Raw genomic sequence first — 15466 nt, forward strand, 5'->3', positions numbered from 1 at the left:
AGATACACAAAAGGGTAGATACAATATAATTCACAGTACGAGACTCTCGGCTATGTAGGACTGAAACAAGCTCATAACTGTAGAGAAAGAGGGCGGATGAAATAAGTGTTCATTAGTCTCCAAGTTGCTACATCTATCACTGTTGGCAGGGATCCAGATTTTTTTTTATTGTATTATATATGTACTGAACTCTAGTTGCAACAGCTAAATAATTGGTAAGCAGGCCAGATGAAAGTTTGAATGCAAGGATTCATGTTTAGTACAGAAGCAATGCTATTTATAAAGGCTGCTGAGTCATTCTGTGGACACTTGGAAGGTGTATTTTGCTCAGCCCATCTTGGATGGCGTCCCAGCTTATGACCAACATGGTAACCGTCCATCAATGCTTGCTCTTCACATGGCATTTCTGTTCCAAATAAAAAGGAAATATAGCAAGTATCAGGGTGAAGACAAATATGAATCAATGTCATAAGAAAATTTACAACAAAGATGCTTGTACAATTGGAGACAAATGTTAAGAGGCTCTCAAAATGAATAATAATATAATTGCTCAACCAATGTAGATTAATTGTTTTGAAGACCCCAAACAGGCATATTTTTCCTTGTACAGCATGAACATTAAAACAAAGTACATCTTTCATAATCATCTTACAAGTACGAAAAGCATATAAAATACTGATTAACTAATATTCCTATAATTGGCTTAAGGAATCAATCATATACGTACACGATTCCAGAGCTATACCAAAAGTGTGGTTGTGGATGAACCATTTAAATAGAAATGAGAATTACCAATGTAACAATGCATTGTGTTCACAACTAATGGATTATGATGGTGTGTCGATCAAAGCTACATATTTCAGGTTGAAAGCACATAGCAAAACAAGCAGCAGCCTACGAAAGATATCAATTAGCACGGTGCACATAGCAAATAATTGTAACCGCAACAAGAGAGTTATATACAGATCATCTAAAGTCCAAGAGGCGAACCTTGTAGGATCATCCTTGAGGGCAGGAAACGTGGGAGGCCAGATCATCATAAAAGGATAGATATCACCTAACAATCGATCATTATTTGCCATCCCATACACTTTACGCAGTGTCCTGCACTTAATATCCAAGTAGAGTGCCCACTGACCCATCTCCAAGAACATAAACTCGGCGTTGTCTCCCACTTGATTTATCCGAAGCAAAGCATTGCAATCTAAGACTCTCAAGCTCGCGCACATCTGGTGCAGACAAATAGTGTCCACTAGCAACCAATTGCCCTTGTTGTGTAGCCAAATTCGGAGTAGTAGCTGCTTGAGATGGATGAGATGCACACCACTGCCAGCATCAGTCCGTGACAGTGTTGTGTTTCTATCGCTATGCTCCAGCCCTTGTGGCAACTGAATTGTGGAGAAACTCAAGGTCATCAAATCCAAGACAATTATGTCGCTTTGGACAAGTAGTATATGGATTTTATTGTCAATGAGCACAAATTTCGGTCCGAACTGTTGACGAGGGAGCCGCTCTATGGAAAAGTTACGATACATGCACCAGACGCCATCTTGCAACCTATAGACCCTCGACCTTATCTTTTACCTCCCCATCTCTAAGGAGTAGGATATTCCGTTGCCTTCTTCCTTAGAGATGATTTTATAGAAAAATTCAATATTGCCATAGTGGAGCTCGGAGCGTGGAAATTGTGGGACGACGGCCATGCCTCTCTCAGAGCACAGAAGACTGCGCACACCAGCAGTGGATTCATTCCAGATCTTATACTGTTTCAGAAAGACGTTGCCGTTTCGACAGTCAAAGATGTAGGTCGATGAGCTATGGCTCAGGTGGTTGTCGAAGCTGGAGCTTGCACGATGTATAACAGCAACTAGCTCCGCGGGCTGAGGAAGCATAGGGACAAAGCGTGGGATGGTCCATGGTTTACGGGGGTTGAGGTAGAATCCGAGGAGGCGAGGCGGATGGAGCTCGCGAAAACGGCTTAGGAAGGCGTTGTCGGATGCGTGGTGCAGCCAGCGCCTACAGACGGTGGCGGCACGGACGAGTGTGGTAGGAAAGCCGACGCGGAGCACTGGAGCAGGATCTCGATGAGGAGGTTGTCGTCATCGAGCACCTTCGATACCGTCACCAGTGAAATCGGCATCTGGGAATCCACACGAGGTTTCTTTTCGTGATCGGCCCTGGAAAATCAAAATTGGCGGCGCCAAACAATGCAAACGAAGATCAGTACCATGGACTAATTTCGCCAATCATTTGACATTGTTGCAAAACAGAAATCACAGAAATCAATCCATCCGTCAGCTAAGCTCCCGTTGAACAGTGCCGCAACAGGTAGATGAAGTAATTAGGGAGAAACACCTAGCTAGGGTTTTCCGCGAGAGAATAAATTGAATTTTTTTTGGGGGAGAGCAGGAAGGGGAAGAGCTCTGACATCGATTGAAGTAGCGTCGGTCGCCGCCGGGGACGGACGGCGCAGTTCGCTGGGGATATTGTGGCACCCTACCTTCTTTCCTGTTCGGGCAACGATGTCCGGCCCAGATAAGCCTTCGATGAGAACGACAGAGCCCATCATATTTGACACAGAACAACAAGATTCAGACTCGAACTCATATGTAGCTTCCGTATGTACATACATTGCCATCCAAAACGGGTAATCTCTTCTTCAGTGCTTGTGTTATATGATTGATGGTTGTGGTGTCCATAGTAGATCATCTGGTAAGCACCTGGTGACGCAGCACGGCGGCGGTAGGACTCATGGGCGGTGGATTATACGGCACCTCAGCGCCGTCTAGGTCAGAGTTGCAATAGCAGAGCAAAATTCAGATAGGGGGTAGGCGCGTTTGTGGAGGTCGAGTAGGTAAGTGCAGTATGCATCAACTAACCGAACGTACTTGTGATATATAGAGAGAATGAGTTCTTTTTACAGCTGGTCCAAATCAAAGCAAGCTTAACTGTAGACTGTATACCTAGAAGAATGTAGTTTGTGGCAAACAAAAAAACACTCTCCATCAGCTTTTATTGCTTCTTTCTAAGTGGAAAAAGAAAAGATCAACATCAAGTTCGCTCGGTGCCTTCAAAGAATGAGATGGGGACTGGGTTCATCTATCTACATCAGCATGCATGCGAGTGCAGCGGCAGCAACGACAACTAGGTGTAGGATATTTGCTATTGATTTTAGATAATTTCTTTCTTTCTTTCTTTCAAAAAACACCATAGTAAATAAACCACACAATTCACAGTAGAATAGTCAGGGCTATGAGAGATTTTAAGGTGAAGAAAATCAACACAGGAAATTATAATTCGCACGGGGAACAGTTCCACAACACAAAAAGGACTGAAACTAGCTCATAGACACAGGAAACAGAAAAAGGCTTCAGGCTCATAATCAGTTTCCCCATTGCCACATCTTCCACAACTCAGCGTCACTTTTTTTTTTCTATCATGACTAGCTGCAACAACAAGAGCATTGGTAAGACACAAGAATGCGCCTGAATCATCTTGACAGGACTTTGGGAGGTGCATTTTGCTTGGCTCATCCTTGACAGCGCCCTAGCTTATAACTGGCACAGAAACCCATTCATCATTTCTTGTTATTCACATGACATCTCTGTACAAAAAAAAAGGGGAAGGAAAAACAAGGATCAGGTTGTACACAAGAAAGCCTTAATGGATGAAGAGAACTGACAAGACATGTTGCTGTATAATGGTTGTCAACTACTGATCATGGATAATATTACAATTGCTCAAGCAATGCAGATTAACAACTTCATACATTCATGACCATATATTAAAAACCAAATTGTAGAGTTTATAATCATCTTACATGTACATCAAGCATCTCAAATGCTTCTTAACTAGTATTTCTAAAATAGCCTAACGAATCAATCATATATGTACCTCCATTCTAGAACTATACTGAACAGTGTGATGGTATCAAAGATACATATTTCTACTTTAGAGCACTTGAAGAAAAGCAAGATAGAAAAGGGGATCAACACGAGTCACATTGCAAATAATTGTAACCTTAACAGCTCACTATTTACATATCATCTAAAGTTCAAGAGCCAAACATTGCAGGAACCTCATTGAAGACAGGGAACTTGGGAGGCCAGATCATCATAAAGGGGAAAATGCCACTCCACGGTGGATCCTCTTTTTTCATCTCGTACAATTTACACACTGTCCTGCGCTTCACGTCCCAAAATAGTATGTATGGACTCAACTCTAAGAACACGAACTCAGCATTATCTCCCACATGTTTTAACCCTAGAGAAGCATTGTGACGCAACATGCTCAAACTAGCACACATCTCACGCAAACTTATGGTGTCCATGACCAGCCAGTCATCGACGTTACGTAGCCACACACAAATTTGATACTCCTTGAGATGGACGAGATATAGATTAGCAGAATCATTGGCGGCCCGTGCAAACATGGTTTTTCTATAGCCATACTCCACGCCATGTGGTAGATGCATGGTGGATATACTCGAGGCCACCAAATCAAAGACAAGAATGTCTCTCTCAGCAGCTGGCATATAGATTTTATCGTCCACGAGCAAGCTTTTTGGTTCCAATCTCAAACCAGGGATCTGGTTTACAGGAAAGTTTTGCATGCACCAAACACCATCTCGCAAAATATACACGTGTACCACAGTTTCTCCTGGTAGATCTGCGCCGCACTGCATCAACAAATAAAAGTAGGACATTCGGCCACCTTTTTCTTTTTTGGAGAGGAATTGCTGGTAATTACATAATCTGTCGTCCCGGGGAGGGGGCCTTGGGAGTCCTGGGAATATGGTCCCCATTTGTGTTTTAGGGCATAATAGGCTGTGCAATCCAGTTGTGGATATGCCCTGGTCATTATTGTAGTGGCAGATAAGAACATCATCGTCCCAACAATTTTCCATGTAGGTGAAATAGCCCTTGATCTCGTAGGTGTCCAAGCTGGAGCTTGCCCGGCGGATGACAGCTGCGAGCTCTAGGGGCTGAGGTAGCATCGGGACAAAGCGGGGGATAGTCCGTGGTCTATAGGGGTTGACGTAGAAACCGAGGAGGCAGGGCGGGTCGAGCTCGCGGAAACGGCGCAGGAAGGCGTGGTCTGATGCGTGGTGCAGCCAGCGCCTGCAGACGGCGGCGGCGCGGACGAGTGTGGTGGGGAAGCCGACACGGAGCAGGATCTCGATGAGGAGGTCGTCGGTGTCGAACACCTTGGTTACCGCCGTGAAAATCGATGTTTGAGAAATCTGCCATGTCTCGCCAACCATGCCTGGTTCCTTATCTTGATCGATCCTGTGGAATATCAGAGTCAGTGGAAACTAACATCACGACAATGGACTAATTTGTTAGATCAACTCCATCCATCCATCAGATCATGAACAAATAAAATCAGACCGCACGTAATGACTTGGAGACTTTTTTTTTCATCTTACCGTTGGGTAATAATCTTATGAGAAGGATCCATCATGTAGATGTAGCCATGTAGGTAGTGTTTAATCTCTACTACTTATAAAGGCACGAAGTGCCGTTGGAAAATTAAATCTGGACCGTCCATCGACATTCATCATATGGTCCACATTCGTTTGTTCTCCCCCACCTCCCCACCTCCCTCCCGGATATCCCGTTCCCTTCCACCCCGGCCGCATCACGCGCCTTCCATCCGGCCCGCCCCACCCCCACCCGCACACGCACGTCCATTATCCCACGATCCCAAGCCACGCGCCTCCAACCCCAAACCCTAGCCGCACGGCTGCGACATCCTCTCGCTCTCGACGCCGACACCCCAAGGCCAAAGCTCGCGCCGCCACCACAACCCTTGTCCTCCATGTTGTTCTCCATCCGGTTCGCCAACGCCCTGCGCCGGATCGCCGACAATGACCTCACCTCGCGACCATGCCGGGTCCTTCCAAGCATGGCGATACGCGTCATGTCTCCCTAGCCGAGAAGCATGCGGTGCTGCCGAAGATCATCTTCATCCGACAAGTCGGGTGGACAACGGCTCGGTGAGATCAAATCCAAACCCCTCCATTGGCACCCAATACGTAGAGCTATGCCAATACGATCTATCACACATACATGTTCGAGGATTTGTTTGTGTCTATTGTCCATGCAATGAAAGCATCAACGCGTGTTGGTGGGTGTGGAAGGCGCAAAGCCGGAGGGACGGCGGCCACTACAGGGAGAACGACCTGGTGGTCAAGGCTACTAGCGATCTGGACTCCGAGGTGTACAATCAGGGCATGTTAAGACGGAGATGTGCAACAATTGGGAGGGGACAGTGGCATGGTATCATCCTATCTGCCCCTATCACAATGTATATATTTGGGGTCAATTTCATATAGAACACGGTCTTCTTATCTTAACTACAAATCACACTTCGATTAAGAACTAGCCAACTATAGTAGACTAAATGTGTTGCTCGTGCAGATGTGGATTCTTGATAAGTACCCCGATAGCAGTTAGTTCAGTTTCTGTTGCATAATTTCTATCTATCAAAAGGGCTTCGAAATTATCAGTGGTAAAAAATATATCCAAAATGGTTTCTGGTCTCTCATTCATATATAAGTGGAAGTCAATGTGGTGCAGTTTCTTAACCAATCCTTTGTGAGCATGTCCAGAACTCCACATATATACTCACCACGTATTTGATAAAATGACTCTACCACCTAGAGTTAACATTAAAGTAATTTATTAATATATCCTCCATGAGTCTGACTGAAGAATTGTTACTTGTAATTGTGCAGATCCTCCATATACAGAGCTGTGAAAAAATATTTCCATGCAAGTAAGTATGCTAGAGGGTCTATGTCGATGTATCATTCATCTTCAGTTTTGGACATGGATAAACATCGAATGCCATTGTCTTACTTCATCCTGATTGAGCTTAGCTGGTTCTAAACTGCATTGTCCTCTACCTAGGATGCACAGATACTTCAAAAATGTGACGTATCGGTGTATTTGACTCATGTCGTTCATCACTTCCATCAGCATTCGTCAGTGTACCTTTTCACATTAACTTTCCGTAAGTAGATGTTTGATGTTCTCCATCTTTCTGGTTTTAATTGAACATTTGTAGGTGACCCAAGGTAGCTGATTCGGTAGATCTATCTTGCTTCTTGTTTCTTCAGTGTTCACATGACTTGGGGAGGCATTGAATCTTCAAAAATATGAATTACATGGAGGTGCTGAATGGACAATCGTGGTTATGGTGTTGCAAAAGAACATTGGACACTATTACACGGTTAATTATGATGTTATTTTATAAGCTGACTATCAACTTATAATAGAAATTGCGACATATATTTAGATATAACCGAGGTATGTATTATGCCTCCCAGTTGTTAGTTTCGGCAGTTAGTATGTTTTGTGCTTCCAGTAATATTAAAAATATTTCATTCATTAGTTGGATTTTTTTGAAGTGTTGACTGGATTTTTTTTCAGAGACTATTCTGAACCATTTGATTTTCCTCGCAGATTGATGTAATTTTTAATTATTCAGCAAACTGACTCCTTGCTTTATATGCTAAATCAAGTAAGTTGAGACCTCGGTCTGATGATGTCTTGGTGCTATTTTTTCTGAATAATGGATTGTATGGTAGTTCTTATTTATGAGAGACATATTTGTGAATCCTTGAGCCGCTCATATTATTCCTCTTAAATGTTTGTTGTGCACTCTAAATATTCCAAGAAATGTCCTCTATGTTTGAATGAGATTGTATAGTGATTGGTTCGACTTCATTCTTTTTTAAGATTTTTGGATGTCACTTTTTTATGGACATCATCCATTGCTTATGAGTATTGGACAAATGAGGTTGATTTCATAGGGGAAATATGTGCATCTATAGGAGGCCAAATTTAGCATTATGACTTCAAATTAAGAAACACATGAACAAAAACCATATGAAAGGCAACTCATAATAGGAATCAAAAAAGTTGTGTTGTATTATGAAAACGTGCGTTGCACGTACACACTAACTAGTTAGGGGAAACAACTATAGCTAGGTTTTCCCGCGAGGCCAGGAGAGAAGAAACGAAAAAGATCAGGAGAGGACTGGATATGTATGGTAGTCTTTCGATTTCTGCCGTAGACGGTGCGGGCAAGTCTCGTCTATTAAAGCAGCTGGGACGGTGAAGCCCACGAATAAGCTGGGACGGAACAACACGATTCGTACTTGAACTCGGACTTTTTTTTTGACAAAGAACATATATTAATATCGAAGATATCAATTACACCCAGGCTCTGCAACAACGCATTGCCTAGCGATCTTACGGATACAAACAGCCAAAAAAAGAAAGAAGAATTACAGAAAAAAAAATCTCGCTACGGTAGTTTAATCATTGAAACAACAACACTAACATCATCAAGACAACACCATAAGTCCAACTTCTATTCAATATTTGTTTATGATAGAGGATGAAATTTTAAGTGGTTTTCATATTTTGCACCGGTTGGTAAGGGCCATATGCACCGAATGGTCAACCGGTGCAACGCATCCGCTGCAAAAGCCCCCCCCCTAGCACCGGTTCAGCTGCAAACCGGTGCTAAAGGGGGCACCACGTGGTAGCTGCCGGGCGCCCGAGAGAGAGGACCTTTAGCGTCGGTAGGGTCTGTCGCGGCAGGAAAAATGGCCCAAAACGCTGTCGCGGTAGAACCCCGCTACCGTAATCTTTTTTTGAATTATTTTCCACTCCCTTTTTTTTTTCTTTCAGAATTTCCATTATTTTAGTTATTTCACAAGTTTAACTACCCTTATCTCTAGTCCAATTACTTACTCGTGCTCAAACTTCCCGCTCGGTCATCCATCCTCCCACTATTCTAGCACTAACACGCTTAACTTCCAAGTTCCTTTCCATCCCGCATCCAAGTGATTCGTGCACATGTATGTGATACTAGTATCATATCGATCCTATTAACATGTCGGTCGATGTCATATTTCTTTATTATTCGAATTTCAAATAATTCTTTTCATAAACAAAAGTAATGATGTAATAATAATCTTGAATAATAAATAAACCTTAACTTTATAATTTATATTATTTTTAATTATTTTGCCAAACCTAAAACCTGAAAATTTAAAAATCTTATAATTTGCTAAAAGTAATAGTAATCTTTATGCAGGATGCAATTATTAATTTTAATTTTAAAAAAATAAAAAATATATAAAATCCTAAATTTCTAGCAAAAAACTAAAATCTTCCTGCTTTCATATTTTAATTTGGAATTTTGAGAATCTAAAATTGGCTAACTGGTAAACCCTGGTGAATTCGGATGTAACTTTTTCCGACGATATTATACGCTTTTTTCCGATGTCGTAGGCAAAAGTTAATGCCATTTTACCTTTTTCTAAACTTTTTATGCAAAAATTCGAAATTCAAATTTGTTAATTTTCCCTAATTGTAGGTTGCGTAACTTACAGGAATCTCAAAAGATTTTATTTTTTGAATTTTCTATCATTTTCTTTTCTATTTTACAGTGTTAAAAAAGACGATCCACAGGGGGTGGAGGTGCGTGGGGAGCAAAAAAAACTTTAGGGGTAGATCTTTAGCACCGGTCTTTAGCACCGGTTCGTGGCACGAACCGGTGCTAAAGGTCCCGCACGAACCGGTGCTAATGCCCCGGCTGGTCCCCTGAACGTCCAGACCGCACGAACCGATGCTAATGACCCTTTAGCACCGGTTTGTGCCAAATCCAGTGCTAATGCTCTTTGGAGCAAAAAACCAAATCCCTATTTTCTACTAGTGCATCAATTCAAATACAATCATACAATTTCCAAACTCCCTCCTTTTTTTCAGGAAGATGTACAGTTGGTCCCTCACCTGCCAACGAAATGTTGATATGGGCAAATAGCAACAACTTCAGAGGCAATGTTTAGGGGGCTGTGGTGGCAGGCCTGAGAAGGAGTCGCTTAGTCCAGAAGGTTGAGTGATGGTACATATATAGGAGGCTCCATTGTTGAGCAGATTGTAGCAAATCCCTGGGATCCATTGTTTAGTAAGCTCACTCCATCAGGCTGTCTTGGCACCTGCAGAGAATGAAATGGGGAAGGGGTGCAGCTATCTGCACATAAAGTTGCAGCAGGTGAGTGATGAGCACAAGTCATGCATATCATGATGAGCATGCACACAAATCATATAACACCGAAAAGTAAGTGCTCATAACATGCCCAGGTTGCCGCATCTATAACAGTTAGGAGACACTTTTTGGGAGGAACTAAGAAGGCACGGAATGACAGATTAAATTGCTAAGGATAAAGGTTTTGTTTTTCCAGACAGGAGTAATGACATCATGGTTTGTTCGGCTCAGGTTTGAAGTGAAAGCAATGCTTTTTTTACACCAGGCTAATTAGGATAATTGCTCAGTTCACGGTCTGCACTCTGCTGTGGACAAATTAATATTTCTACTATTGCACCTTTTAGTACTTGATTCAGTCATGATCTGCATTCTACAGTTGATAAATTAATATTATTATAGCACCTTAAAATGGCCTGAAAAGAACTTCAAAAAAGATTTCCTTCTCTTCTATGGTAAGAATGTAGCTGGCAGGCTCTTGAAGCTGCCCTGGATGCTTGCCGCCTCATCCTTTATGACGTTCCTGGTCCTCCCGTGCTTTCGGTGTATGTTTTGACTTTCCATACAAGCCCAGGAAGTCTAGAATATTCACACAAATATTTTTTATCAGGTGCATCACGTCGATTGCAGAGCGGATCTCATGGACTTCCCAATAGGGTAGCTCCCAAAATATAGATTTCTTCTTCCACATGGGTGCACACTTATCAGCACCGTTAGGAACAGATTGGCTGCCAAGACCCTTTCCATAGATTACTTTTAAATCCTTGACCATACCAAATACTTCAACACCAGTACGGGTGACAGGCTTCGACTGGGTTTCTGCCTTGCCGGTGAAATGCTTGACTTTTTTCTTTAAGGGATGCTTTTGCGGAGAAAATGACGATTTTAGGGGCACACATTCTTCCTATATTTTTCCAGATATATACTTTCTGTCTGATCCAAACAGTGTGTGCATGCATTGTATCCCTTGTTTGACTGTCCTGAAATATTACTAAGAGCAGGAAAATCATTGATGGTTACGAAAAGCAACGCTCGTAGGTCAAATTCCTCTTGTTTGTGCTCATCCCACACACGTACACCTAGTTTGGCCCACAGCTGTAAAAGTTTATCAACTAATGGCCTTAGGTACACATCAACGTCGTTGCCGAGTTGCTTCGGACCATGGATGAGCACTAGCATCATAATGAACTTCTGCTTCATGCACAACCACGGAGGAAGGTTGTAGATACACAGAGTCACGGGCCAGGTGCTGTGACCGCAGCTCTGCTCCCCAAAAGGATTCATGCCATCTGTACTTAAACCAAACCATAAGTTTCTTGCGTCATCTGCAAAGTCCGGGAACTCTCTCTCGATTTTTCTCCACTGCCAACCATCAGGGGGTGCCTCAACTTGTCGTCTTTCATACGGTCTTCCATGTGCCATCGCAACAACTTGGCATGCTCTTTGTTTCTGAACAGACATTTCAACTGTGGTATTATAGGAGCATACCATATCACCTTCGCGGGAAACCTCTTTCTGCGTGGCTCGCCCTCAATATCACCAGGGTCATCTTTTTTGATCTTATACCGCAATGCAGTGCATACCGGGCATTTATCCATATTTTTGTACTCCTCACCGCGGTAGAGGATGCAGTCATTAGGGCATGCATGTATCTTCTGCACGTCTAATCCTAGAGGGCAGACAAGTTTCTTTGCTTCGTACGTGCTGGCGGACAATTCGTTCTTTCTTGGAAGCATCTTCTTCATTATTAGCAGCAATTTTTCAAATGCCGAGTCAGCCACACCACTCTCTGCCTTCAACTTCAGCAATTTCAGTGTGCTGCCTAGCTTCTTCTGGCCATCTTGACAAGTTGGGTACAACAATTTATTGTGGTCCTGTAATATCTGCTGGAACTGCAACCACTCCTTTTCTGTATCGTAGTCTTGTCGTGCATCAGAACTGACCCGACCAAGATCATCAGCGGGCTCATCTGGTTCCTGTTCTTCACCTTGACCTTCTTCTCCATTGTCTTCCATTGTTGTATCAGCGTACTCAGGGAACATAGATCGGTAGTTGTCATCACTGTTCTCTTCTTCATCGCCGTCTTCCATCATAACCCCTCTTTCTCCGTGCTTCGTCCAAACATTATAGCCCGACATGAAACTGGAATGAAGCATGAGGCTCAAAATGACTCTTGAGGAAGTGTGATCCTTCTCATTCCGACATTCAACACATGGACAATACATAAAGCCAACATCATGCTTGTTCGCCTCGGCCGCATCGCGAAAAGAATGCACGCCTTTTCTGTAAGCGGGTGTGCTTCGATGATCGTACATCCATGGATGGCTCATCTGCATCATACAACTGTATATCAAACACAATCACGATCCTAAAATTAGTACCGCACGGTCTAAACGAGAAAATAGTTGCTAACCTTTTAGGACAAGTGGAAATAAAGAGGAGGAGCTTAAGTGTGTCTCGGGCACCTCATATCTTGTCTGTCTTCTGTGAACTCGAGTGGCGTCGCTCTAACACACATTTCAACAAACACCTCTAGTGCATACTAGTAAAAAAAGACTAGCACAAACCCACACTCCTCCCACCAGAAAAAGAAACAAGAAAGTTGGGAGGGGGGCTGCCATATATAGGGCTAGCACATTTGTCCCGGTTTGAGATACAAACCGGGACTAAAGGGAGAGAACCTGTTTGTATCTCAAACCGGGACAAATGAGTTCTAACGAACCGGGAACAATGGGTTTCGTACGCTTGGGCGTTTTCGGGGCGACGTGGCCAAGCCTTTAGTCCCGGCCCGTGACACGGCCGGGACAAAAGGGGCCTGACGGAAGGTATGTTTTCTACTATGTCAAATTTTACTAAGCTTTTACCAAAAAATATTAACATGCAAAATACAAAATTAATATCACTAAATAGAAAATGAAATATATTTTCGTATGATATCTACAAAATATTATATTTGTTGATAGCTTGTTCTAAAGTTTGGTTAAACTTTACTTGGTTTGTCTTTTAAAAAAAAGTCTTAAGCTTTAGAATGGAGGTAGTATTTATTATTCTACAATTAGGGCTCACATTTCGTTTCTTACTTCTCACTAGTCACTAATGCTTATATTTTAGTGTTTATTTACTCGTTTTTCGAGGCTTAAAGTTTTTTTCATTTTCCAGCCCTTGGGCCGGCTCATAAGTTTAATGCTTTTGTTGGCTTACCTCTTTCTTGAATGTGATTTTCTTCAGTGTTTAAAGCAAAGCATTGCTGCCGTGATAAAAATATCTCTTAAGAAATGGCATGCATAATAATATTTTTGATCAAATACCAAGACATGTCACTGACTACAATATATATAATTCAACTGAGCATAGCTCAAACAAGTATAACCATGCATCAACAGGACACACGAAACATGCAATGAGACAACGGTGGGCAGGCCAATAGGGCGCGGCAAAGCACGCTGCCCGTCTACACGGATACATATACGAAAACACACAACTAGTTAAGCACCGGCATTATTGTAGATATAAGCCTTATATCTCCAAGGCTAAGGATGCATGCATAGTAGCATAACCACTTAATTATTCATGGTTGAGGTTCTCGAGCCTCCAGCGGCCAACGACATGCTCGACCGTGCGTTGGTAATAATTGGCGTCCCACCACTCGGCCGGCACCGGATACCCCTCTTTCAGCGCGTTGGTACGTTTATTCACCAGCCCTAGGTCACGGTCCACCACCCGTCTGAAGTCCCTGCCGGCACCATGATCCCCGGCGACGCCATGCAGGTAAACCTCGAGGTTGTGGTACGTCGACATGCTGCCGGGGCGCCGCAGGTATGGTGACCGCGTGGTGTCGATAGGTAGCGTCGCCGTCACCGCATCCACGTACCCCGGAGGTATCTTTGGGAGCGTTGGCACTATGTCGTTTTTGTTGATCACGCCGAGTGCCCGTAGTTCGGGAAATGAGGCGAAGGCGCGCTTGAAGTCCAAGTTCCCGACCCGCGGGCTCCCGAACAGGATCGCCGTCACGGGGCATGGCGGCTGCATGGAGGTGGTGCCGGCCTGGGGCACGTTGATGCGGTTGGCCACCATGTCGATGGCGTTGAGGGTGGCAAGGGAGGCGCCAAGGCTGTGGCCGGTGACGGTGATGCTGGTCACCTCCTCCTTGTGCACCTTCATTAGCCTTCCCACTTCTAAGAGGGCCTGCATATATTTGTAATTAAATTATGCGTGCATGCTTAACTGAGATCAAATTGAAGTGTTTTGAAGTTTCCTAGTCCTGTCACTTGACTAGAAAAAAAAGCCTTTTTTCTTAGAACGAAGAGAGTACTTAATTACTGACACTCTTTTCAGATCAGCAGGAGCTGTCATGCCTACTGTACGCACGTAAAGATATCTAAGTCGGCCTAGCAGTAGACCCAAATGAAGAGCAAGATTGAGGGACATGAAGGTTCACCTGTTCTCTGGCGCTGGTCATTACCACACTGATGTCAGTAGTCTCCTGCAGCAGCAGGTGGTTCTCAATGGAGCGCGCACTAGTAGAAAACCTCTCATCCATCTAAGCCTTTCGTACCGGTTCCCTTACGAACCGGTACGAAAGGCGTTATTAATAACGGTTCCAGGGGTGGGACATCACGAACCGGTATTAAAGGGTTTCTGCCCAGTTTCCAGGCGGTGGTGGGGCCAAGGCTGAACCTTTAGTACCGGTTCGTTTAAGGAACCGGTACTAAAGGGTCCATGCCCTATATCATCGCGCGGCAGCGCCCGAGCTCCCTGCATATCTCATTTCCTTCTCATCTCACATTTCCAAAAATTTTGCACCTCTCACACTCCAATAATTTTCATTTTTCTCCACCATTTTAACAAGATTAACGGCATACATCTATCCAGGGTTAGCAATATCATCCTTCCTTCCGGCGTTTCTAATTTAGCTCAGTTCTTTGGTAGTTTTAACTCGTACTATTTTTGTAGTGCAAGCAAGGTGTTCGATGAAATGCCTAAGTTAGTGATTTTATTTTTTTATATGCAATTTGAGCTGAAATTATGGTATGTTTTGTAGGTTTTAATTAGTATCATCCCCGTCCTTACCGCTGTCGATCGCCAGCCTTCGTCCCCTAGCCGGCACGGTACCACCTCGGTGAGCCCCTCTTCTTTTTAATAAAAAACAATTAGTTTTATGTGATGAACTTGAATATTAATTAAGTTGGTCACTCATATATCCATGATGTTGTGTATTTAATGATTTTTGATATACATATAAAATGCAGATGAGTCGACAATGGATGTACGGTGACCGGTGCCATCCCGAGTTCATTAATGGCATGCATTATTTTCTCAACGTGGCTGAGGCAAACAGGCGGTCGAATGGTTTCATGTATTGTCCATGTAGTTCCCGTAAGAATATGAAGGATTACTCTAC

The 15466-nt window shown here is 43.3% G+C and overlaps 2 protein-coding genes across 2 annotated transcripts; both read right to left on the reverse strand.

Annotated features, from left to right (window-relative positions):
* Positions 1-827: 827 nt before the first annotated feature.
* Positions 828-2140, reverse strand: LOC124689491. Its single transcript, XM_047223015.1, has 3 exons — positions 2021-2140; positions 1734-1880; positions 828-1577 (listed from the first exon to the last, which is right to left on the reverse strand). Exons 1-3 carry the CDS (start codon positions 2138-2140, stop codon positions 828-830), a joined length of 1017 nt encoding a protein of 338 aa, XP_047078971.1.
* A 1914-nt stretch (positions 2141-4054) lies between these two features.
* On the reverse strand, positions 4055-5263 carry LOC124689492. The gene has a single exon (XM_047223016.1). It carries the CDS (start codon positions 5261-5263, stop codon positions 4055-4057), a length of 1209 nt encoding a protein of 402 aa, XP_047078972.1.
* Between the last annotated feature and the right edge of the window lie 10203 nt (positions 5264-15466).

The sequence above is a fragment of the Lolium rigidum genome, chromosome 2 (assembly GCF_022539505.1).
Source record: "Lolium rigidum isolate FL_2022 chromosome 2, APGP_CSIRO_Lrig_0.1, whole genome shotgun sequence".
In the NCBI taxonomy this organism is placed as follows: domain Eukaryota; kingdom Viridiplantae; phylum Streptophyta; class Magnoliopsida; order Poales; family Poaceae; genus Lolium; species Lolium rigidum.

Coding starts and splice junctions, on each gene's coding strand:
- LOC124689491 (XM_047223015.1), bottom strand. CDS start 2,140: ATGCCGATTTCACTGGTGACGGTATCGAAGGTGCTCGATGACGACAAC. Junction 1,881..2,020: donor CGTCCGTGCCGCCACCGTCT/GTAGGCGCTGGC, acceptor ATGCTTCCTCAG/CCCGCGGAGCTAGTTGCTGT. Junction 1,578..1,733: donor GGAATGAATCCACTGCTGGT/GTGCGCAGTCTT, acceptor GGGAGGTAAAAG/ATAAGGTCGAGGGTCTATAG.
- LOC124689492 (XM_047223016.1), bottom strand. CDS start 5,263: ATGGTTGGCGAGACATGGCAGATTTCTCAAACATCGATTTTCACGGCG.